General features: G+C 37.8%; 1 protein-coding gene across 2 annotated transcripts in view; it reads right to left on the reverse strand.

Annotated features, from left to right (window-relative positions):
• USP34 (ubiquitin specific peptidase 34) overlaps nucleotides 1-26,626 on the reverse strand; it is a 158,509-nt gene that overhangs the window by 79,352 nt on the left and 52,531 nt on the right. The window contains exons 13-28 of one of the 2 annotated variants that reach the window (XM_081336055.1): nucleotides 24,374-24,409; nucleotides 23,448-23,578; nucleotides 22,171-22,805; nucleotides 19,707-19,921; nucleotides 17,612-17,727; nucleotides 17,403-17,530; nucleotides 17,090-17,179; nucleotides 14,374-14,469; nucleotides 12,646-12,728; nucleotides 9,117-9,271; nucleotides 8,915-9,028; nucleotides 6,047-6,146; nucleotides 5,752-5,911; nucleotides 1,547-1,673; nucleotides 1,308-1,455; nucleotides 934-1,034 (exon numbers count right to left, since the gene is read on the reverse strand). In XM_081336055.1, coding sequence (XP_081192181.1) covers nucleotides 934-1,034; nucleotides 1,308-1,455; nucleotides 1,547-1,673; nucleotides 5,752-5,911; nucleotides 6,047-6,146; nucleotides 8,915-9,028; nucleotides 9,117-9,271; nucleotides 12,646-12,728; nucleotides 14,374-14,469; nucleotides 17,090-17,179; nucleotides 17,403-17,530; nucleotides 17,612-17,727; nucleotides 19,707-19,921; nucleotides 22,171-22,805; nucleotides 23,448-23,578; nucleotides 24,374-24,409 — 2,435 coding nt within the window. Of the gene's footprint in view, nucleotides 1-933; nucleotides 1,035-1,307; nucleotides 1,471-1,546; nucleotides 1,674-5,751; nucleotides 5,912-6,046; nucleotides 6,147-8,914; nucleotides 9,029-9,116; nucleotides 9,272-12,645; nucleotides 12,729-14,373; nucleotides 14,470-17,089; nucleotides 17,180-17,402; nucleotides 17,531-17,611; nucleotides 17,728-19,706; nucleotides 19,922-22,170; nucleotides 22,806-23,447; nucleotides 23,579-24,373; nucleotides 24,410-26,626 lie in introns of both variants that reach the window. The other variant, XM_081336054.1, reaches the window with a different exon arrangement.

Consider the following 26,626-nt stretch of genomic DNA (forward strand, 5'->3'; position numbering starts at 1 on the left):
CTTTATGACCAGTGCCCCATTTATGACCTTCACAGTGTCCTTCAGTCAGGTATGTGATCACAGTTACAATTAGTATATATTGTCCCATACCTGACCTGTTATTTTGATTTTCTTTCCTATCCTTGCCCAGCAGAGAAACTGGAGAGAGGAGATTACAAGAGTATAAAAATGCACACAATGGGGAATATATCATGCTGTCTGTGTAATGTGCACATAGCTACTGGTACCAGTACATTGCTTTCAATGTGTATTTCTCATTGTGCATATTTGCTCTCTTGTAATTCGTTCCTCCCCAATGTTATACTCTGTGAGGGCAGGGGGGGAACAGCGATTTCACTAGGCAATGTCTCCTGTGCTTGATTCATCTCGTCCTCCCCTTGCATAGTGCAAAGATTAGCAAGGGAGCAATTAACAGAGAGTAAGCCTGCCCACAATGGGGAATTACTGGGCTGTCTGTGTAGCATGCAGCTGCCAATAACAACACATTGCTTTCCATGTGTGTTCCCCATTTTGGGTCTGTTTATTCTTTTATAATCACTTTCCTCCAATTACTGTAAACACAAACATTATTTCCCTTTTTGTTAATTATCTCAGGGTAAAGGTGAGATTTCCAAAGGGCAGGGGGGTGATTAGGAAGCAAACAAAAGCCAAAAGTGTGAAAATGATTAGCTTAGAGCCTGCTATTCCCAGAGCCACTGGGGTGAGCTCTCCAAAAGACAGGAGAGTGGGGAAAAGAAAAGCACAGTTGTGGTCATGTGATTTCCTACTTAGCAATCACTTTGCTTAGTGACTGAGTTGCAGGTACCAATTGTAATGTTTAAGATCTTGGCCCAGAAACCGTGGGACTGTGAGTTTTAGTTCCACTTAGGCTCATTTGCTCATTTTTTATCACCATAGTATGTTTTATAATCAGCTCTGAATATTTATCAATACCTGCATATCTTTAAATCCCAATTCATGAAGTGTTTTTTCATCATAGTCAGTTGTTAGTTCATGTCCAGAAGAAATCATTCTTACAGGACCCATGAGACCCCCTACAAATGAAAAAAAAAGTTGTTTTCAGTACTTTGCCTTCTCCTCTATAAATCAAACATATGACAAGCATTTTACAGAACTATAGAAATAATACATATTCTATTATTTTAGTCACCCCCTCACTCATTCATGTACTAACTTGAGAAAAACACAACAGCTTTTTTTTTGTATGAACACGATCTGAAAATAGAGACAAAATCAAATCTACCACCCAACTCAAATTGGATTGCAAATCAGTAAGGTTTTAATCAGAAAACTACTTTAAAATGTACCTGGGAAATCTCCTTTTCTACTGATTTGACCAAATTCTTGCAGATGTGCTTGCTGATTCAACTGCTCTTTCTGTAAATTTTCATACCAATGCGTAACCTCAGCTCTTAGATCTGCTACCTGATCACTTGGGTACATTTCAATGGTCATCTGGAACAGAACATACTGTACATTAAATTTATTTCTCAGATAAGACAAGAGATTTAAAGCAACGTAGGGGTGAAAGCAAATTAAAACATACTTTGTCAGGAAGTCCAGCTGGTTGACAAACAATTCTGAGAGGTAGTGATTGTTTATCACTCAATGCTTTTAAATGGCTGCTGATACCAGTGCCTTCTATTTGCCATTGTCTCAGATGATATGCAAACCTGAAGAAAAAACATTATAAAAAGGGAAATCAATGCCAAACTATTTCTTTAAAAACCAAATGCATCTAAGCAAATGTATGGAAATGTACATATCTACCTGTTCAAAGTGAAATTAATAGGCTGAGCTCATATACAAAGACAAATGACTATGAATTTCTTGGTATTTTAGGATTTGTGATGTTTATGAACTTGTCAGGGTCACGGTTTTACTCGCTCTCAGGGGTGTCACTTGTCACGGTTTTACTCGCTCTCAGGGGTGCCCCCCCATCCTGGGAGCGACCCGCCTTATCTTTTAATTCACCTCTTGACGACGGGTCTGACTGTTGGGACCCTGAGAGATGGCCGGGCAGAAACAGGGGCCTAAGATATAAATTTAACAAGAGGCCCCTGATTACTTTTTTAGCTAAATTTTTTGTAGGGTTAGGGAGGGGGGAGGGTTGTGGTTGGTTGGAGAGGGGGGGCAATCCGCCAACTGCTGTTCAGACCAGGCCTAGGAGAGATCGCGTTGAGAGGGAGCCGGGGTCGGTCACCTCTGGAGCTCTGGAGCGGGTCGTGGGATTGCCAATTCCCACGACGATAGGGAATGGCTGCAGGTGTAAGATCAGAGGGCCGTATCGACCTCCGGGAGGGCCTCTCCGCTATCTTCAAGCGGTGAGGCGCTCCGACCCTCTACTTTCGACCCAAGGCTCTGGGAGCGGGGATGTGCAGCCACCTGAGCTCCGACTGGTGTACCTAAATGCCAGGTCCGTTGCTAATAAGGCTCCCCTCGTCCGGGATCTAGTTGAGGGTGAGCAAGCGGACCTGGCTTGCATTACGGAGACCTGGTTGGGCCCAGAGGGTGGTATCCCCCTGGTGGATCTCTGCCCACCAGGCTTCCGGGTGCTACACCGGCCTCGGACTCAGGGTAGGGGTGGGGGAGTGGCTGTGGTTATGAGGGAGACCTTATGCCCGCAGGAGGCCACCGTTCCTCAGATAGTCGGGTGTGAATCTCTCTTATTGAGGTTTGGTCCTAGGGCGCAGTTGGGCTTGCTTCTCGCGTACCTTTCGCCTAGTCGCGTAGCAGCAGCCCTGCCCGAGCTTCTCGATATCCTCTCAGGGCTGGTGATTGAGTTTCCTAAACTTATGGTTTTGGGTGACTTCAATCTACCATCCCTGGGAGGAGCATCCGAGTTAGCTCGGGAGTTCATGGCTTCCATGACGGCCATGGACCTGACGCAGGTAATTCATGGACCGACCCATGAGGGAGGCCACACCCTTGACTTGGTTTTCTTATCTGGTCGGTGGTTAGATGATCTTGGTGGGGGCTCCCCAATTGTTATGCCCCTGTCATGGACCGATCATTATCTCCTGCGGCTGGTCTTCCGTTTTGCCACTCCCCAACGTGGGGTTGTTGAGCCAACTAGATGGTTCCGCCCCAGGCGCTTAATGGACCCTGAGAGGTTTCAGGCAGCGCTGGGGGCCCCACCTGCCTCCCCAGCTCGCAGCTCGGCGGATGCCTTAGTGGAGGCCTGGGAAAGGACGGCCACGGAGGCACTTGACCGAGTTGTACCCTTGCGGCCCCTGACCCGGCGCAGATCCCAATGGGCTCCATGGTTCTCCGCGGAGCTCCGGGAGATGAAGCGTCGGAGACGGGGCCTAGAGAGCGTTTGGAGGTCCAGCCGATCTGAATCCGACCGATTGCGACTAAGAACCCATATTAGGTCTTATCTCGCAGCGATGAGGGTAGCGAGATCTAACTACTTCGCTGCCCTCATCGCGTCCGCAGATAATCGCCCGGCCGCCCTGTTTAGGGTGACCCGCTCCCTCCTTAACCAGGAGGTTAGTGGGGAACCCTTGCAGGGGCGTGCCGAGGAATTTAGTCAACATCTGTCGGACAAAATCGCTCGGATTCGGACCGGTTTGGACTCCGACTGGGCAGTATCGGACGATCAGGACACGAGCGATCTTGTCGATGTCACCTGGGAGGAGTTCGATCCTGTGACTCCGGAGGAAGTGGACAGGATCATGGGGAGGCTGAGCTCCACCACATGTTTATTGGACCCGTGCCCTTCCTGGCTGGTTTATGCAGCCCGGGAGGGGACACAAGGCTGGTTCCAGGCGGTTATAGCTGCTTCCTTGAGTGAGGGTAGTTTTCCCGCCGCCTTGAAAGAGGCGGTGGTGAGACCTCTCCTCAAGAAGCCTGCCTTGGATCCGGCTGTTTTGAATAACTTTCGTCCAGTCTCCAACCTTCGCTTCCTTGCGAAGGTTGTTGAGAGTGTGGTGGCGCACCAGCTCCCTCTGGTCCTGGATGAAGCGGATTATCTAGACCCGTACCAATCGGGCTTCAGGCCTGGGTACAGCACGGAGACGGCATTGGTCGCGCTGGTGAATGATCTCTGGAGGGCCCGGGACAGAGGATACTCCTCTGTTCTAGTCCTATTAGACCTCTCAGCGGCTTTCGATACCATCGACCATGGTATCTTGCTGCGGCGTCTCAGGGGATTGGGAGTGGGAGGCACGGTTCTTCAGTGGTTCTCCTCCTATCTCCTGGGACGCTCGCAGTCGGTGTTGACAGGGGGGCAGAGGTCGACCGCGAGGCCTCTCGCTTGTGGAGTCCCTCAGGGGTCGGTCCTCTCGCCCCTTCTGTTCAACATCTACATGAAACCGCTGGGTGAGATCATTCGTGGTTTTGGAGTTGGGTACCATCAGTATGCTGATGATACCCAACTTTTCATTTCGACCCCAAACCACCCCAGTGATGCCCTCGACGTGATGTCCCGGTGCCTGGAGGCGGTCCGGGTCTGGATGGGGAGGAACAGGCTTCGTCTCAACCCTGACAAGACGGAGTGGCTGTGCGTACCGGCATCTCGGGATATTCAGGATATCCCACCACTCATTATGGGGGGTGAGTCATTACCTCCTGTAGATAGGGCTCGCAACTTGGGAGTCCTCCTAGATTCATAGCTCTCTTTAGAAGACCATATTGTAGCTGTAACTAGGGGGGCGTTCGCCCAGGTTCGCCTGGTGCGCCAGTTGCGGCCCTATCTAGACCGGGATGCCTTGCGCACGGTCACTCATGCGCTCGTGACCTCTCATCTTGATTACTGCAACGCTCTCTACATGGGGCTACCCTTGAAGACCACTCGGAGGCTCCAACTGGTACAGAATGCAGCCGCGAGAGTTGTATCGGGGGTCTCCCGATACTCCCGTGTTACACCTTTGCTCCGCGAGCTGCATTGGTTACCAGTTGTCTTCCGGGTGAGGTTCAAGGTGTTGGTAATGACCTACAAAGCCCTCCATGGCATGGGTCCAGAATACCTTGGGGAGCACCTGCAGCCGGCGTCATCTTCCCTCCGCCCAGTACGCTCCCACAGAGAGGGCCTCCTCAGGGTGCCGCCAGTCAAAGAATGCCGACTGGTGACCCCCAGGGGGAGAGCGTTCTCTGTGGGTGCACCGGATTTATGGAACCATCTTCCGGTAGAGCTCCGGATGGCGCCCGATCTCCGCTCCTTCCGGCGCAACCTTAAAACCCATCTCTTTAAGGAAGCGGGCCTAGCCTGATGGGACGGGGTGGGATTGTTATTATGACTTTAATTTTAAATTTGTATTATGGGCACTGTTTAATCATGTTTTTAATAATTTTAATTTTTTTGTATCTGTTTTTATGTATTGCCCTGTTAACCGCCCTGAGTCTCTTGAGAGAAGGGCGGTATATAAATTAAATTAATAAATAATAAATAATAAAGAACTATAAAGATAATTTCATGAACTCAATGTTTCAGCCTTATTTTAAAAGTAGATTGCTCAACACTACGTAACAAACCAAAGGATGTTTCAAAACTAGGATGATTTATATCACAGGCAACCTTCTCTCTCTCTCTCCCTAGGATCTTTTATCCCACCCTCACCCCCTAGTCCTTGAAAATAATCTACTTTGCATTTGTAACAAAATTTTCTGAATTTTCTTTTGAAAATCCTAAATATAAGCAGTTAAAAATATAACAGATTAATATTGAGATCACAAAAATAATGTTCATAACTGCCAGTCATTTTTCCTGAAATACTACTTTTTCATAAAACAATAAAGGAAATAGTTTACCTTCTCCGAAAAGCTTCTAAATGAGTTTTAAGCATGAGAAGTCCTCGTTCAATAATGGTAAGACTGGAATGAGAATCTTGCTCTAGATTACTAGATGCTATCATTAGGCTTTCCATGCACTTGCTAATAAATTCCTGTTCTTTCTCCAGACCTGTTTTACCTAAAAGAGTTAAAAATAAATTACCTAGATTAAAGAAATATTTATTTATTTTTTATTTCCATAAGAAAAAAAGTAATGATTTAAACTATTCTGTTTGGAATTCTAAGCTCAGAATTTTCAAATAAGTTCTCATACCATTAATATAATAGGAGTTAATGTACTGTATAGCTGCTCGGCTCACATCTCCAGATTGTGCTCTTAAAGCAATGCCCCAGAATTGGTCCATACCACACAACTGTAAAAGAAAAAAGAAAAAAAAACTAGTATTACTGACAGTTGATTATTTCTATCCAAGAGTCAAGTAAAATTATCTACCATATCTTCCTTACATCTTTATCAGTAGCACTGGTAAGGATTTTATTCTATACCAAAGGAAAGCACACAGTGATATGAGAAAATAAGTACACATAATTGAAATAATTTACTTTTTCAATATATTTCAATATAGGGATACTCAATCTTCATTTCAACAATATTGGTAAAGGAATGTAATATAACAAATAATATGCATCATTTAAATTTTATAGTCCATTGTGTAATTTAATTTTGAATCAGATCAGGTACAAATGTTGAAGTGGGTGGTCACATGCCTAGAGCAAAAGAACATTTGGAGGCTTCAAAAATGTTATACAGGGCTATCAATGTGGGAAAGAATGTCAAACATTTGCCCAACAATTGGATGCTAATTATTGCACTGTCTAGAAGATCATATACAAGTGGAGATGATTTCAAACAACTGCCTATTAGCTCAAGTCACACCGTCCCAGCAAATTCAGTCAGAGAGCATTCACACAAAATGGTATTCCAGAATTTCATTATGTGAGTTTCCAATAGCTCTCACCACTACTGAGGTCAAAGTGTCCATTCTACCATTAGAAAGAAGATGCACAAATTAGATCTATATAAAAGGTGTGCCAGGAGGAAACCTCAACTATCCAGAAAAAATAACAGGTCAAGACCCAAAATTTGTTCATGAACACCTAAAGACCAGCATTTCTGGAACAATGTGATCCGAACAAATATGACAAAAATGGAATAATTTGGAAATAGTACCAGGTAACATGTCTGTTGAAAACCAAAGGGAGCATGTTTCGTAAGAATCAGATATAAGTATAAAGCATGGTGGTACAAATGTTCCTCTGTTGCATTAGGGCCTGGCTAGTAGAAGCGTACAAGGCTGTATCCTTTCCCCTTATTTATTCAACCTATATGGTGAATATACACTGCATTCAGAAAGTATTCAGACACCCCTCACTTTTGTCAATTTTGTTATGCTGCAGCCTGATTCTACAGTTGTTGAAGTTTGACACCCCTGTGCTACAGTATGCATTGTCAGCTGTGAGGTGTGTGCCTTTCCAAATCACGTCCAATCCATTTAATATACCACAGGTCATCAAGAGAAATGGGAGGCACCTGAGCTAAATTTCAAGTATTGTTGAAAAAGGTCTGAATACTTATGCCAATGTGATATTTCAGCTTTTTATTTTTAATAAATTTACAGACATTTCTAAAATTCCTTTTTCACCTTGTCATTATGGGGTACCGAGTGTAGATTAATGAAAAAAAATTAACTTCAACAACTGTAGAATCAGGCTGCAGCATAACAAAACTGATAAAAGTGAAGGGAGTCTGAATACTTTCTGAATGCACTGTGTATTAAAGGAAGCTGCATTGGAGGAAGCCAAGCGTGGTATCAAAATTGGAGAAAGATACATCAATAACCTGCACTATATCTGAGAGTAAAAAATGCAAAGCCCTAGGAAAAAAGGTTAAAGAGCAAAATGGAAAAATTATATAATTCTAGCTTTTTTCCCTTGCTAAATAAATTTCAGTATTAATTTGTTTAGTTCATCAAAAATTCCCCCCCCCCAATTTTATAAGTATTGTTTGAAACAAAAAAAAAATTTTTTTCATAGAATATTCATCTTCACTATTGCTATTCTCCTCAACATTGAAAGTTGTAAATTTTTCCATTTTTCCAAGTCTAGCTTTTTTTTAATAATTTTACGTAGTCTTCTTTTATTGTTGCACATCTTGCTGTTAAGTAGATTCCCAAGTATTTTTTTTTTACTATTTGAAGACCTGTTTTTTCCGATAATTGGTTTTTTTGTTTTTGTTTGTAAGGTTTTTAGTTATTACTTTGGTCTTTTCTCTATTTATTTTCAGACCTGTCACTTCTCCAAATTCTTTTATCTTTTTCATAAGCTTAAGGCTTGTCTCAAGGGGCTCTTCTAGTATAAAGACCAAATTGTCTGCAAATGCTTGTAATTTGTATTTTTCATCTTTATTTCCAATCCTTTAATTTCCGTATCCTGCCTAATATTTCTATTTAGTAGCTCCAATGCATAGTTCTTTCATTATTGGACTAAAAGTATCTTGTAGACATTTTATAAAACTCTGCGGGTAATCCATCTGGGCCTGGAGTCTTATCATTTTTTTGTCTGTCATCTCCATCATTGATATTTTTTCATTTAAGATGTTTTGTATATTCTCTGGGATTTTTGGTAAATCCACTTTTTAAATATAGTGCTTTATTTTCCTTTTTGGCTTCTTGATTGTCTTTCAAATGGCATGTAGATGTTGTTTATCTCAACATGTAGATGTTCTTGATGGCTTCCAGGAATTCTCTACCTTTTTTGGACTTAGCTTGATCTAGGATACTCTCTGTTTTCCAGTAGAAGCTATGGTTAAGTCTGTCCACGTATCTGAAATTAAGGAGTTTTTATCATGTCTTCTGACTGCTGGTTAATGTTCATGGATGCAGTCTGCTAGTCTTCTGCCTGATTGTCTTATAGAGGAATCGCCAAGAACACTCCCACTAACATTGATAGGGCAAATCATTAATATATAAACAGAGAACAAACTTCTAGCACTGATGGGGTTATCGGGTTGGGTAATGAAATATCTGCAGGAAAACAACCAAGCTCAGAAAACATCAATGACCCCACAAATATGTTAATTTTAAAAAAAAAAATGAAACAGTCGCTCAGTACATTTGCATACCTCTGAGTTTGAACCACCATCATATGCGCTAGTAGCCAATCGAGCCAAATTACATAAATGCTGAAACAAGTTTAATCCAGTCATACTAATTGTTTCAGGCTTTAGCTGAGGCATCTAAGAAAAAAAAAAGAATTATCATTTTGAAGATTGTGCTCAATAGAAATGATAACTGATTATGTAGCAAAGATCAAATCCACTTTACCTTTTCTAAAAAAAGGTGCTTGTAGGTTTCCATTCCCATAGCATGCTGATCTTTACTTCTTACTTGATTTAAGAACCAGTGTAGAGCATCATCATAACATTCAGAATCTTCAACTAAACAGTGCCATAGTACATCAACTTGTTCCAGACTCAGCCCTAAAAATTCAAATATATTTTATTCATGCAATTTGCTATCCATTTTTTATTCGGATTATAATAATCCTCCAATAGGTTATAATTTGGATTAATCTCTCTCTCCTCTGCAATACAAAACCAGAACAACAAAAACCAATAACTATACAGGTTCATAAAAATCCTAGGTTTCTTTTTCTAATCAGTGAATTTCTGATAAACATACATTGTCATGGTGATATGCCCTGTTCATCAGATTCACAGATTTGGTGTACTTGACCTTGTCTAGGGAAGGAGAACAGGCTGCTCCACCCCTTAGAATCGCTAGGCTGTATGGCTCCATCCCAGAAGCAGGTGCCATTTTGGAGTGGCTGTCCTGCAACAACACTGTGCCTGATCCAAAATGTTGCCCACTTCCAGGGCAGAGCCACATGGCCTTCAGATGGTGTGAAGTAGATTGGCATGCTATCTTTCTCCAGTATGAGCTCCAGAGATCTTTCAAAAGTAAGTGCAATATTGGTGATGGGAGTATGTGGAAGTGTGGGAGACCTTGTGGGGTGGGAAGCAGGCCCAAGGCTGCAAGGATCCTGACAGATGGGAAGCAAAGCACAGGATGCCTGCGGGTATAGGAGGCCTTGGGAGCTCAGGGCAGGTGGGTCTTGGCCTTGCTAGATCTCCCAGAGCCTCACCCACCTGAGGTATCCCATGCACCACTTAATGAAGTACTGGGGAGAACAGGAGTGGGGGTCAATAAGCAATGCTATCACATGGGCACTTTGCTTATCACCATCAAGACTTGCAACCATGAGGCAGGCTCCGTTATGTTGTAACTTGATGTCTATCTGGAATCTGCTCCCTTCAGGTGTGACTTACACCATTTTAGACTGTAGGGGAGCTGGAAAAATTCATGGAAGATTGAGCTATGAGTATTTATCAGTACTGATGGCCATTATTACCTTCAGAATCACAGATGCCATGCCTTGTATTCCAGCTGCTAGGGAGCAACAAAAGAAGAGACCTATCACTTTTATGCCCCTATGTTAACATGGTCCTGCAATAGCACCATTTTAACACTGTACTGTGAGCTTCTGACCCATTAGCTTATCCACAATATAGTTGTAAACAGTATCAATCCCCCTCTCATCAAAATGTTTCAAGAGTTACACTCCTCAAAGAGGTCATTCATCAATGTGACAAACAGCCAGTATGATCTAGTGGCTAAGGCACAAGGCTAGAAATTGGGAGAATGTGAATTCAAATCCTGCCTTAACCATGAAAACCTACTGGATGATTTTGGGCTCCTCACTCAAGGTGGTTGTTGTGGGTAAAATAGAAGAAGGGAGGAGTATTTGGTGTGCTTGCTGCCTTCAATTATTTGTAATAAAAGTAGAAAAAAGGAGAGGGAGAGAAGAGAACCCAGTAATTAATAAGAAGGGATAGTCAGTTTTTAAAAAGATTTCTACAGCTGTATGGCTGCCAACCTCTTAAATATTTTGCAAGCAGAATATTACTGCTAAGCAACAGATATTAAGCATCAATATTGTGAGTTAAAAAGCACAGGCACTGCACTGCCCCCTCGTTCAGAAAAATTAGCATTTCATATCCCACAATGATAACCTGACAAACACAGTCAACCCTTTCCAGCTAGACTGAATTAGCCGTGAAGGGCAGCCATTAAGAAAATACATAGTTGGGCAAAACTTCGTATTCTAAACAAATGCTCAGATTTCAATCCTATAACACAGACAAAATAGGGGATCGGACATTTCATGTGGGATTGCACCAATATGAATACAAAGGTTTTTCCCAACTAAAAAGTTATGCAAATATCACATAGTAGATGGCTATGGAAATGGCTGTTCTCTTGAAAATTAGATGTCAGCAAAGAAGACATGATGCCTTTGGAACCATAGAATAGGTGCAAGTAGTATGGATGATCCTCAAGCCAACATTTCAAGCCACTTACTCTCCAGTTATCTGGCTTGCCTTGCTGTCTACAGATCCTCTGAAAAATCAAATACCTATCTGAGGTCAATGAATAAGAGAAAGTAATTGATAGTGTCAGGAATGACTGTGTTTACGACTTTTCCTATCTTTTCATTTCACAGCAAAACTAAGAATCTGATGCAAACATAGGCATCTCATCCAGAAAACCTGTACCACAGTACAAAATTCTCTGAGCTCCATAAGTCTGCAGAAATAATTGTTATCCCTAATTGGTAAATAACCTTCAAGACGCAAGAACCCATTATTACAGCATCCCCAAAATATGCCTATCCAGGCTCTTTAAACAAGAGGCCCCCAACCTTTTGAGCACCAGGGACCAGTTCCATGGAGAGAGGCTTTTCTGTGGACTGGAGTGGGTATAGTTTCATGTACTGCCTGCAGTCCGCGGATGGGACTTTGCTTGTCTGTGCGACCGGTTTCTGGCATGCCATGGCCTGGTGCTATTCCATGGACCGGGAGTTGGGGACCCATGCTTTAAACACCTTCACTGAATGAAAGTCCCCTACTGAAAGCTCCTCAACAGCTTCTTAGTATTAGAAATTCTTTCCTACATTCTAACAAAATACCAATTTCCTTCTAATTTAAAGCTACTGTTTCTTTATACTCTCTCTTGGAACAATTCTTTTATATGACAGATGTTCACATAATTTTAAAACTTTTATCATATTTCTTTGCAGTTCTCTCAGCTGTGGGCTAAACATATCTAACACTTCATCATAGGTTCTCTTTTCCTAGCATACTATCTTGATTGCTATTCTCTGGACATGCTTCAGTTTCTCACTGTCCTTCGTAAAACGTAATGGACAGAACTGGATACTATATTCTAGATGTGGAACAATGCAGAAAAGAAAGAACAATGATCTTTTGTTCATTGTATAACACTTATTTTGATCTTCGTATAATACGTCTCAATGCAACCTAGATGGTATTTGCTTTGTTTGGAGCTGCATCACATTTTTTGCCCAATGAAACCAGATTCTCTTTGCACGCATTGCTGTCCAGTATGATTCCCTTGACCCTATAATCTTTCTTTCTTTCTTTCCTTTCTTTCTTTCATCTATCTATCTATCTATCTATCTATCTATCTATCTATCTATCTATCTATCTATCTATCTATCTATCATAAATGTGGGCTGGTTGCTGAATGCCCAACTGCAGTGTGGAGCACTGGAACTTTGGAATCAGGTTGTAATTACATTTTGGGAGTGTCTGTTGTAATTCCAAATCATTGCTAGGCAGCCGGTTGTAACTCATGGATTACTAGTATTTAAAGCTTGTAGTTGCAATAAGCGTTGTGAATTCCATGTTTTAATTATTTCTTTAAGACATAAATCTTTAAGAAAAAAGCAGAAAATTACATTTTTAAAAATTAAGATATAGTGAGAACTTACTGAAATGATCTGGTGATCCCAGAGTGGAAAAGACACATGTCAGAAACTGAAGGCGCACCTGAACCTCTGCACTATGGCTGTATCTATCATTGAAATTATTAAAAAAAATTAGTCAACTTTAAGACAGTTTAATCTTTTTTTCAAATTAAATTAGACTAATACATCTCATTGTCTTTTCTGATGGTTGTCTTAACCTTACTATCAGATGACAAATGATTATTACAAATGTTGAAAAAATAAACTAATTCAAGATTGATTCCTGTAGATTCCATAGACAAAAAAGGTAGAGGAATTAAAAATTATAAATCAAAAAAGAATTTTAATTTTAATTAAAATTATTTTCAAATCATCATTAGAATCAAACTTAAAACTAAACATCAGATTTTTTTTTCAACATGCCTGGACCAACAATATTTTTCCAGTTGGATGAAATACTTTAGTTTCCCCAGCTTTCATGTATTGCAGGGTACATGGTAATATATAGTGACAATGTGCAAATATGAACAAAATAGATAAACTATTACTCATTTGGGGGATATTTTGTAAAGTAAAATATAAAATAAAACATTTTTACTATACATAGGCCAGCATCAATACAAAATATTAATCTGTTTCATTCTTATTTTGTTAAATAAACAAAAATCATAATGTTGAGTATTGATTTTTGCTGCTGAATTTCTGCACTGAGGGTTCAGTGGGGTGAAAAAAACACTGGAGGTGAACATGGCCTTACAGTGTATACCCTTCCCCCCTTACAGTGTATACATAAAATATTATTATGTTTCCTTATTGATGCAAACTTTGTTATATAAAACCAGAGAACATATGTGTTGGCTATATTAGTCTGAAATAACCTTCTATCAATTTAAGATTTATATACTATGACTGAATCTCCCTATTTGCTGGGATAAGGTGAGAATGGTGAAATGAAAGTGGGGGCTGCATGGGAAACTTTAACTATAGTGCCAGGTGTTTTGGTTTTGATATTTCTATTGTAAGTAGATGTTTTATTTTTGGGTTGTGATGAACATATATACAATATATATTTACTGAATTTGTATCTCATATTATAAGACAACATAGAATCTGCTGTGTATCTAATATCGAAATGACAAAACCTTTATTCTTTCACTCTAATTTCCAAACTATCTTTTTACCTTTCTCCTATTCTAATATAAACATCACTGAACATACAATTTCAATCAACAGCCAGCACTCAGCATAAAATGTGGTATAAATTAGTCATGATTTAATAGCAGAGGCAAATATTGATGGAAATAATAATAATAATAATAATAATAATAATAATAATAATAATAATAATAATAATAATAAGAAGAAGAAGAAGAAGAAGAAGAAGAAGAAGAAGAAGAAGAAGAAGAAGAAGAAGAAGAAGAAGAAGAAGAAGAAGAAGAAGAAGAAGCAGCTATACACCGTCTCAGTGTAATTTTATTTGGTCAATGCCCTCTTAAAATGTCAAAATTCTATTTTGCATCAGAATTCCTTTTGTTTAATTCCTTTTTACACTTACCAAAAGAGCATTTCTAAAGAAAAATGGGGAAGTGGATAGGCATCAATAAATCAGATATTGAAATTATTCTACTAATCAAGTAATTACTGTGGTCATGTGCAAATGGAGTTGAGCAAGGCCAAGGAGAACAATGGTAGTTCAAAATATTAAATCACGAATGGACAAAAAAGGACAAGATCCTCCAGAATCATACTTACAATGTGTGTTTATGCCGTCTTTCTCTGACTGCTTGAATGTAGTGTATCAAATTATCAAAGAAAAGCTTCATCATATTAAGTTCTTTTTCAGCCCACCTGTTTCAATGTAAGAATTCATATCATTTAATGGGAATTATAGAAAAAACCCATTGTATAAGTCACACACACACACACACACACACACACACACACACACACCATTTAATAAGATTTCTTAGATACTTCATAATTTTTCTTAAAGGTTGCTCTGTATGATGTGCCATAACTTGTAACTACTTTTTGGCCTGGCAATTATTCCATTCATTACTCATTACATCCATATGGCAGGTTTTATCTTATGGTAGCATGCAGGAGTCAATATCTTCTTGCTAATCTGGCACACATCCATGCAAGCACCAAAAATTTTTCTTTTCCCTTAATTAATAAGTAGAACCTGAGAATAAGATATATCCCACAAGAGAAAGGGAGGGTAGTACTTAAGATGGGGAAAAAAGTGATTTAAAAACCAAAATGTCTGCTGGGTAAAAGAACAAGGGTAAAGGCTGGCAACCTTCTAGGACAGGGGTAGGCAACCTTGGTTCTTCTATGACTCGTGGACTTCAACTTCCAGAATTCCTGAGCCAGCCACGCTGAGGGAAAAGGGAGAGGTTTCCAAGCTGAGCTATGCTGGCTCAGGAATTCTGGGAGTTGAAGTCCATGAGTCATAAAAGAGCCAAGGTTGCCTACCCCTGATCTAGGGAACACTGACTGTCAATCATTATTAGTTGTACTAAAAGCACTGATGGATGGTGAGCTTAAATTGGACTGGGCAGAGGTTTTTGTTCAAGGAGGAGTTTGGGGAAAAGAACCCTGCAGCATTTATGAATGGGAGGTTCTGAAGATCAATTGAACAATTGAGGATCATATTGGCCTAGCATATTTAGCCCCTTTTTTATCTCTAAATTGGATATAGATAATTTCAAAGTAGAACAGTGCACTTTCTGGCAGTATACCTCCAGCATAACTCTCAACAGAATACACAAGCCCCTCCCCTGCAACAAGAGGGTATCCACGTGGAAGGGAGAAGAGCGCACATATACGTGTTAAGCTATTTATTAGATTTTTCTCCTGCCTTTATTACTTTGTAAATAACTCAAGATGACAAACATATATAATACTCCTTTCTCCTATCTTCCCCACAAACATATATAATACTCCTTCCTCCTATCTTCCCCACAACAATCTTGTGAGGTGGTTTGGGCCAAGAGAGTATGACTGGCCCAAATTCACCCAGCCGGTTTTCATGCTTAAGGTGAGACTAAAACTCACAGTCCCCTGGCCAGCACCTTAATCATTAGGCCAAACTGGTTCTTATACACTATAGAATGTATACATTTACAGGTAGAGACTACTTATGCTCCATACCAGTTATGTGTCATCAAGCTGTTGCTGACTTTGACCACATTAATAGATAGATGCTGCATACAATTCAGAAGAAGAAAAAACCTTTCCAAGGCATTTAAAAGTCACAGCAATCACAGGTTATCAGTCAAATGAAACAAGAGTATGTAATGTAGTTGTAAATATAGCTCTTATCAAGACATCATACTGACAATATAATTAAAAGTAAAATAATTTAAAGTAAATGTTGTTTGATCTCTTAATGCAAGAAAAAGATGCATCAAGAGAAGTTTGGCATCAAAACCTGTGAACTTAAAAAAACTCGTAACGTTCCTCATCACACCTTATTCTTCTATTATCAACACTGGCTTTAACACTTATTATTCAAAAAGATCTTGTGGATGTAATTAAATAAATGTGGAATAAATTAATATTGTGCCACATAGGATTGCTAGAGATTCAAGCTGGCTTCAAGCTTTCTATTATTATTTCCTTGAGACCTAATTATTTATTTCACAATAATTATTTCAGGGTTTTATTAGGTCAGGGTTGACTCCTGGGAACTGCCTGGACTAGTCCTTGGATATTTCTTGACACTCCATTTGTAATTAAATGAATCAGCAAATGTTTTGAAGTTACTAAATTGAAGAATGTTCAAAATTGAAATGGATTTTAAAAATCTTAGAAATCCTACTATTATATTTCATATTCTTATTACGTTTTCCTTTGCTTCTTTAATTAACATTTTGCTAAACTTTTTCTGGGAAATAAATGTATGTGATTCAAAGGGTAATATATTCAAAGTTTAATATCTTCTACTTAGGATTAAGAAGATACTACAGCAAACCACTGTAGAAAGATAATTTCAGGTCTAATAACTCAGCTTTTTCTCATGCCATCTGACATGATCTTTTCAATGCATAAAAAAGACATCCCGTTACAGAAGTCAAAATGGACTAAAGGAGATAACTAAATGACCTATGCATAATGTAACACCAAAGAGAAACAACAGTTCAAGGAAAACGAAGCATTTAGATTATTTGAAACCCATATGTATGGCTAACTATGGATTTCTTCATTAGAGTAAAACAAAGGAAATGTGAACTGATTTTTTTAAAAAAATGGCAACGTATTGGAAAGAATAGCTATAAGGAATGAAATATTAAAACAATATAAATTACAGTAAAATGTCAGAAGAGACTAAGACTTAAAAATGCTGTTTGAATTTTAAAATGTAATTCTAAATTTAGAGGCATTCTTGTAAGAAATGATGGTATGATTCCTAATAAGGAATCATATTCAGCATCTTTTGCTATGCCTAGGTAATTGTACTTACATTGTAATCCAATGTGTATCATAACTGCTCCCAAATTGTTGAAAGGTACCGAATAATTTTGGAAGAAGACGAAGAGAAACTACAACAGATCTAAGGAGTGAAAGAAAATTAGATATAAATCAACACCTTGGATAATGATGAGCTTTAATTTATAGCCTTTACATTAACATTAACATCATATAGTTAAAGAAAAAAGTATTAGTGAAGAACTAATACCTGCAGTTTAAGCTCAATTATTTATTTATATTTACTTATGTATCATATTTAGAAATTGCCTATGTCCTCATAGAGTAACTCTGGATGGTTTACTTACCTGTTATTTGCTAAATTTTCAAGACAGCCTTCGATGAACCTCATACGAATTTGTCTATCAGTAAACCAACATACTAGTGAACATAAAAGCTTCTCTGCTTCATTTATTAAACCTTCAGAAAGATGTATCTAGGTCAAGTAAGAGAAGAGTTATTGACAATTATTATTACTTTTTCTTTGGAAAATATTCTTGTGTGATATTTAACTTACTGCATCTTCATCCTGGACCAGATCCCACAAAAGAGTATTTCCCTTCTTACAAACATTATCCAAGTTAATATCTGTCACTGCGTTGCTGTTGTACTGGTGCTTATGAACTGCTGGCCCTGAGCAAAAGACAGGTGTTATTAAAAATATAGAATGTGTATCCTGACATGAGTGGAGTCTGTCCATAAATACCTGTAAATAAATGTTAATATACAACCCTACAAACTTATCAGGAAGTTGGGGGGCCAAATACAGGCAAGCTCAGTTAACTTTATTAAAAATACTATAATAAATTGGGAATATTCACCTCTTTAAAATTTATTATAAATCCCTATGGTACAAACATTATATGAAATGTTCCTATGTTTTTCTTTCTTGGCTAAATTGTATAGTTTTTAATCAACAGATGTTATGCACAACTCATTTTTAGAAAAAAATAAACAAATGGACTCATGAATGATCCAAATCTTTTCTTGTATGGAAAGAAGCTCCATCCTATTATGTCATATCCAATCATTATCCACAAAGATCACTGGATGGGATCCCACTGCAATCCAAACCAGAGGGCTTTTTTCTGTGCATGTATAAGGCATATACTTGCCTAATCCTCTCCTACATACAGCTTTAATCATAATATAACACAGGATGTATCTTTTTTAAATTTTCAATTTATTCAGAATCATACCTAATACCTCCCCAATTAGGAGGCAGCGTGTATCAAAACAAGCATAATGAAAACACCCGGAAGTTCCAAACGAAGTAATAACTATGCAGCTGCAGTGTTGACATGACTCCAGCCTTTAGATAAGGTCCAAGAAGATGATTGAGTGACATGTTTTTCTTGTAGTTTTACATGTTTACACACATATTACATATGGATACATATTTTTAAATGTGTTATGCTATATTTCCCAAAGGGCAAAGAGACAGAGAAATTTGGAAAGTCTAATAGGAAGGGAGAGGATTAAGATGGCCCCTCCCTAGCAGATCAGAGTATACCTATAGTTATGCAGATAGTTGCTTTAGTCTGGCAAGATTCTGTCTGCAACTGAGGAATAATAAAGAAACTACTAAGTAACTCAATGCTTCATTCTTGGTTCTTAACATAAGTAGTTTATAAAATTCTATATTAGATTAAAACACCTGCACAAACCAAGTTTCTGCCTGAGAATGCCTCTCTAGAGACTATCCTCTACAACTGGAATAACGGAACTGAAAAAGCACTTTTTTTGTAATTCCAATAAAGGATATGCCTATTCTTGGGGAAAATATTGGGTAGATCAAATAAAGTTATATAGCTTTATAGATTTTATTGTTGTTATACTTTACCTTTCTGTGTATGAATTGTGTTCAATTAAATTTTAATGCAAGTAAAATTAAAAAAATAAAATACAATTATAGCACTATTTATAGAAATAAATTCAATAATATCCACTCATTAATAAGCGAGCTTATTTTCTGAAGGCCTGACTGAATAAAACTTTTTTTACCTGCTATCAGAAGTACTGGTTTATAATAAATGTTTGGGCTCCCCTGGCAAAAGTTTTAAAACCTGAGACAAACAATAGCATTAAAACAAAAGTCCCTCCGATACCAGACAGATCATGTTTTGCCAGACATTCTAAGGTTCATAAGAGATAATATGGGCTAAGAGACTGTTCCCAAATTGTACAGAATGTTATAGACTATAACACATACTTTGAAATGTATCTGCTAGTTGACTGTACATAATAGCTAATTAACCTTTTTTTAAAAAAATGAAGTAACCCTGCTCAAATCAATAGCCCACAATATTCTGTACAGTATCACATGTTTTAGTTTCAAATCTTGTTCTTTTACTAGCAGTATGAACTTTGAAATATTAGGTCAGTAATTTTTATAAAAAATATGCAGCAAATATTTCACATGACAATGTTCATTGTTTTTCCCCCTAACTAAACTAATCAAGCCTGTAAAATCTGTAACATGAAGATCATGATTAGTAGGAAGATTAGTAATTTTATGACATTATTTCCATCAATGTAAAATTTTACAATTTTGTTTTGTTTATATTTTCAGAAATCGATTGAGTATTATCCTTGACTTAATTATTTCTTACCTTGGCTGAGATGCTCATGATAAATGGAAGCAAGATTTGGAAGGTGTTGCTGAAGATGAGAAGTTAGTTCAGCATGTGAGTTAATCTGTACCAGCTCTTCTTCACATCCTGATTCTTCCCCATCAAAATCTGCCATATTTTTCTCCGATTTTGCACTGACTTGACTGCTGCTACAACTGACATCATCAGCACTTAACATATCATCAACCATGTGTCTATAACATAAAAGCAAGTATATGCTAACTACAGCTTTTATTATATGCAAATTATAGAAGAATATTAATTTTATATAAGCAAAGGAAGGAAATTCTTATTAGCCAGAAGAAAAAAATCTTTTTCTTGATAACAGTAATGTGAATGCAACTACTGTAGCAATCCCTTTTATAGAGCTGTCCTTCCAGCCATTTTTGAAGTGGCTAGCAGGTCATCAGTTCTGGTTTTTGGTTTTTCATATTACTATTTTAGAAACAGCAATATGAAACAGGTTCCCTGCAGCCTGATCGAGGATGTCCTGCTTCCAGTTCTCACTCTAAATCCAGACACAAAAAGAGGACAGAGTTGTTTGGGAGAACATTCCATTAAATTTAAGTAGTATACCATTTTTTACTTTTTTTTTTTTTGCTTGCTTGTTTTATGCTTGCTTATATTGTTCTTTTAGTCATGGGAGATGGTTATTTGTCATCATTTAATCATTTTGCAGATGTTTTAATTTTTGCTATATTACATATTACGTAAGCTTCTAAACCCCGGGTGTCAAACTTGCCACATCACATGACATGTTGCGACATATCGCATCTCTTTTTGTATTGCCAGCAATGGGGTGGGCACGGCTTCAGTATAATGAAACTGGCCCGTGGGCCGGCAGTTTGACACCCCTGTTCTAAACTCATTTGATAAACAAATGCAAGTTAGTCATTAATTAATACTATCATTTCAAACTGTGGTTAAGAAATATATAAGATCTTTCTAAGATCGTATACCTTATATATGTCCCTTCTGCCAATTTTAGTAAATCATTTGACAAAATACTCATCAAAGGTGCCTCAAAGTTGAGGGTATAAAGGTGCTGCAAGATTAAGTTCTGGATTAAGTTCTTTTGCTCTTTAACATTTTTACTAGGGACTTGGAAGTACTAGACGACAGGTATCTTATCAAAATTTGTTAATGACAATGTTTAACAGATCTTCATTGGTTGTAACAATGGGCTGAAAATAACAATTAGTTTTAACATTATAGATATTACAATTATGTGACTGGGTACAAAACAGGAATATCTTTGGCAATAGTACTTGTGAAAAAAAATGGACTAAAAGGTGATTAAGCAGAGCTTTAGACAGCCATTTCTGTGGAGCTTTAACTGGACAACCATATCCGACTTTCCTTTGTCATCCAAGGAAGAAATCTGGGGAATAAGAGTTTCTTTTGCATAAACATTACTCTTAAGTCAGAACACTGAAGATAACAGGAAATTAATTGTCCCATTTTGTCCCAATCTTGAAGCAAAATTCTTGAATGCAAGGTGTTCTGTTCTCAGAAATGGCTACTCAAAGCTTAAAAACTTTTAATCTCAGACTACTTTGAATAACTCTAATTTGGATAGTCACTCTAGAAGCTAGATGGACAGTATATAAATTTAATAAAAAAATGAAATAATTTCTCATTCATAGCTAAAAAGATAGGATTTGCTGAGACTGCAGCATGAAAATCCAACTACTTTTTAGCTCTAAAAACTACAAATCACAGTGAGAATTTATGTTAAAACTTATAATACAAATAGTCCAAAAATTTATCACAACAAATTATTTTTGAGTAATATATTATTGCTTTTTGCAAACATAATAAATCATGTTTGGATGCAATAAAACAATACACTGTATCAATAGCACATATCTCCTTCCTCTACCCCAAAGCAGATGGTGCTCAGATAGATTTCCATCTAAAAGTGAAAAATAAGTTTGTTCATCTGTAATAACAAATGTAACGTTTAAAAAGATTCAACTGAAGAAATGCAATCACACTAATTGTTAAATATTCCTTAAGGAAAAAAATATTTACATAAAACAAGAAATATGTATGAAGTTTCAGAATTACTTAGCACAATTAAAAGTGAAAGGTGCTTGAGACTGCATAAATTACTTACTTCACATTTTAATATTGCCCCAAAGACTGCTTATGTTCACATGTGGACAGATATATCAGCAAAGTGAATTTCAGCATACTAAACAAATTCTATGTTTTATTTCAAAACTTTACTGATGCAGAATTTTGTGTGAATGATCATTTCTTGAATTTTTATTCCCTTTAATCAGTAAAAAAAATTATAAAAGCAATCAAAATAAATTTAAATGTGATTATTTTGCTTAATATATTCATGTCAAAGAATTCAGTATTTCAAGACATAATATTCAGCTGCAAATTCAAACTTTGCTTTTGCAAAAAAATGTACACACCGAAAATAACTTACCCTTCGTGATGATGGTGATGGTGGTGGTGGTGGTGATGGTGGTGGTGGTGGTGATGGTGTTGTGGCCCAATAAACTGTCGACAGTTAAATAATTCATTTCCAATTGCTTCCCCAAGAAAGTCCCCTGTGTGTGTGATACAGGAATCTTGAGAGCCCTGTGATATATGAGCAGTACTCATTTCACCAGTTATGTCGTGATCAGTATTCTCTGAGTGTGAGCAAGGATCTAGCATTCTAATTCTATTATCCACTGATGGAACATTTTCACTATTAAAAACATGGCTATTCCCAGATCCATTGCTTACACCATTCCTATCTGCTGCTTCCTGTGCATCACCCAAGCAAATGCCAGATTGAGATTCTATTTTTCGGTTTCGCAAATCTACATTCCGACTAGTTTTTGGGGAATTGGGACTCTGGTCTTCATCTTCCTCCTCTTCCTCTTCCTTGAGAGCTTCAATATCTGCTATATCTTCTGACTGCACCTCACTGCCTGGGCTTCCTGCAGATTGGCTTGCATGGCTAGAGTTTGCCTCATTGCTTGATCCATCACTGTGACCACTGCTGCTACCAGGCCCACTGCTGCCATCTTCACCACTATTTGCAGTTTCATCAGAACTTCCCTGCATTGATTCCTAAAAAAATAAATTAAAAGATACTAAATCTACATACTGAATCATCAGATAATCAGGAAAGGTCACATGTTGCTCAGAGATGATGCATTTTCCATCTTAAAGTAAACAACAGCATATAAATCAATGATATATAAAACACACAGGATTTAAATAACTTGAGGGTGGAAAGATACATTTTGGTTAAAAACCCAAGTTATGTCCAGCATCCTAGAACAGCATTTTGGAAGACCATATTTTTTGAAATGGCTGTTGCCAACCTGAAGAAAAATGTTGAGAGTGCTTAGAGAATGACTCAAATGAAGCTTTCAAAACACAGGACGCCAAATTCAAATCTAAATGCACTTTTCATGTTAAAGTGCATTTGAATAATTGTTAGCCCAAAATATTGATAAATTTCAAGAATATCTAAATAGTTGGTTTACTGACTTGTTAATAAATATAGTATGATTTATAAACTAAAATGGCTTGGTTCACCCAACAGATTGAATATGGAAAAGCAAATCAAATAATGATCCAGTGCAATGTATAAACCCCGTTAGATAATTTGAACAAAAAATACAAATTTCATATTATCAAATTATTTATTATTCTTTATTAGCTTAGCCTTTTGAACTTGTCATCATCAAAAAAATAGTATTGTACCTCTGTATCTGAAAGTCGCTGTTGGACATGCTTATTTCTACTAATCAGTTGTTCCTCCATTTCAATGTCACTTCCTCCACTCTGATGAGTATCACTGTTGTCACTGCTTTGAGGGCTTGCTGCAGGCGACCCTATTTCAGAAAAAAAAAGTCTGTTCAGAAAATGTTAATTTTAATATAGGTTCAGTTGTATTAAACAAGGAATCCCCAAGCCCCCAGGCCACGGACCAGTACTGCTCGCTGACCTATTAGGAATTGGGCTGCATAACTGGAGGTGAGCAGGAGACAAGCAAGAGAACTTCATTTGTATTTGCAGCTGTTCCCCAGCATTAGCATCACCGCCTCAGCTCCACCAAGCAACTAAATTTCATTTTTAATGTGTGCCATTGTGCCCACAGTAAAAAATGACATCTATCTGTCTGCCTGCCTGCCTGCCTGCCTACATACCTACCTCAGCTCATCAGTCTAGATTCTCATAGGAACATGAACATAAACTGCGCTATGCAAGGGATCTAGGTTGTGCATTCCTCCTTCTCCCCCCACTCTGTGGAAAAATTTTCTTCTACGAAACATGGTCCCTGGTACCAAAAAAGATTGGGGGCCTTTGTATTAATCATCTGTAGTGTCAGCAAAATGTTGTGGCTCTTGCCATAAACTTTTGATTAGCCCTGAAACTAGTCTAGCAGCTAGTAACATCAACAGCATAACTGCAACTTGACTTGGTGTTCTTACTAAGGATAACAGAAAGTAAGAAAGAAATACAAAATTATGTATGTGAAAGATCAAGGACTAGAAGAGAATGCAGCCGCTGCTTAAAATGTAATTTAGTTCAGCTGCCATCTAAATGAAAGGTGGATAAAATGAAAAATTATATATAGGTTCCCTAATAAGATGATTCTCTCATAATGCTTTTCTGCAATAACTTACATGGTGATGGAGCTGCTCTTCGAAGCTCTTCTTCCTCTAAAGAAGGGAGAAAAAAGTGGAGATAGTACTGATTATATATTGCCAATATTAACATAGAGATAGTCTTCAACTTATGACTATCCATCTATTCAAATTACAACAGTACTGAAAAAAAAGTGATTTACAACCAGTCTTCACACTTAAGACCAGGGCTTCTTTTCTCATAGAATGCTCAGAACGGCCTTCCGGCACCTTTTTTTTGCCAAAAAAAAAAAAGCTTTTGCACAAGCTGTGCTGCTATTGGCTTAAGCCTATTGCAGGCTTTGCTCTTTTATGACTCATGGACTTCAACTCCCAGAATTCCTGAGTCGCTATGCTATTGGCTTTTGGAAGTCAATAGGAATTGCTGCTGAGCTTGCCAAAAGACCCAGCAGGCAAACGTTGCAGCGAAGGCAGGAACATTGCACTCCTTCCTGCTCCCCAACTACACCATCTCAACTAGGTAAGTAAGATATTATTCGCAAATAGGATATCCAAGTATGACTCAAGGAAATTTTCCCTGCATGGAGGAAGTAGTGGTTTGTTTCACTTTGTTTTACTTTTCAAATTGCTGTAGGGAAGAAATGATGATTAGAAAAAGGCAGGAAGTTATTTTTATTAGGAAGAATTCATTTATCCCATGCTAGATCTTTGGGAGCTTAGTATCACCAGCACAGAACATTTGCTTTTCTGAAACTTCATTCAAATTCAATTCCTGATAGGGGAATTTGGAAAAAAAATGTTATTTATTAAATTTATATGCTATCTCACCAGGATGACTCTGAAGTCAAGGAGAGGGCTTGCAACTTCTGTTTGTAGTTATCCACGTTTCTGCACACTGAGATAATCGGCCATTGTACAAATACAGAGCCTATCATGCTTTTATATTTATATGGAACAGATACATTACCTGAAATTTTTGGAATGTGTAAAAAATTTGAACCAGCCCAGAAACTCATTTCCCATTGTTTGTGTATATAGAAAGTAAATCCTGAAATAGATTTGGAAAGAGCAAGGACTTTGATTAAATGGAAATGTTGCTAAGCATAGAACTGTTGAGTTAATTTGCAGCTGTTTCTGCTGTTTTCTTTTTATGTGCTTATGATTCTACATCACATTTTAAAATCAGTCAAATTGAATAGGAATAAGATTGTGACTGAAAGAATACTAATTCTGAAATATAGTAAATATCTTTAACAAGTAATGTTAAATTTAGCTTTAGTGTAATTTGCTTGTTTATTGTAGCTAAAACTGGAAATTATATTTCTAAAGCATTAGTTTGGATCATTGGAAAGAAAAAAGATTTAATATTTATGATTCAAAAATATAAATATGTGAGAAACATGTTTTTAAAGACCTTTGCAGCTTGTTCTCATATATACCCTGCCACAAAGGAATAACTAAAATTATGAAATTTAGAATCTACCAAGCTTCCCCCCCATGGACAGAAGACAATCCATGGGAAATGTGAATCCGTAATCCATAGCTTTAGCAGCAATAAATCTAATTATGCTATGCATATTTAAGTTAGCCAAACCCTGGAGCAGTGGTAGCAATCTTCTATCACAATGGCAAGCCCTTTAAGATGAGGAAAACTGTGGTTTAAAGAAATTGTTTGATCCTATAATAAAATTTCATTGATAATTGATGAATCAACCACAATAAGCAAAAAAACTACCCTCATAGTATTTGTTCGATGCTGTATCGAAGGTATGGGAATGAATTCACCAGTAAATTTGTTTTTGGACTTGGTAGAACTTGAAAAAGTAACAGCAGAAGGAATATTTGATTCCTTACTCCAATGTCTTTACTCTTATGGGATGACAGAAGATTATTTGAAAAATATTTGATTTCTCTGGCATGCGATGGCGCCGCTGTGATGATGGGATGTAAAAGTGGAGTGAAAAAATTGCTGTCAGAACGTTTTCCTTCTATTATAGTTTGGCATTGTGCTAATCACAGACTAGAATTATCAGTAGGTGATGCTGCCAAGGAAACTTCAGGAATAAATAGATTCCAATCATTTATTGATAAACTGTATGTCATATACCATGCTTCACCAAAGAATAGCAGTGAGTTGCATTCATGTGCAGAATTACTGGGGACTGAGCTGCTGAAAATTGGAAGAATTTTAAGTACCCTATGGGTGTCATCTAGTTTGCATACAGTTTTGGCTGTATGGAATAATTTTGAATCCCTTGTGTATCATTTTGAACAAGCAATGCATGATCCTAC

Source organism: Vipera berus, assembly GCF_964194415.1.
Source record: "Vipera berus genome assembly, chromosome: 1".
Lineage (NCBI taxonomy): Eukaryota > Metazoa > Chordata > Lepidosauria > Squamata > Viperidae > Vipera > Vipera berus.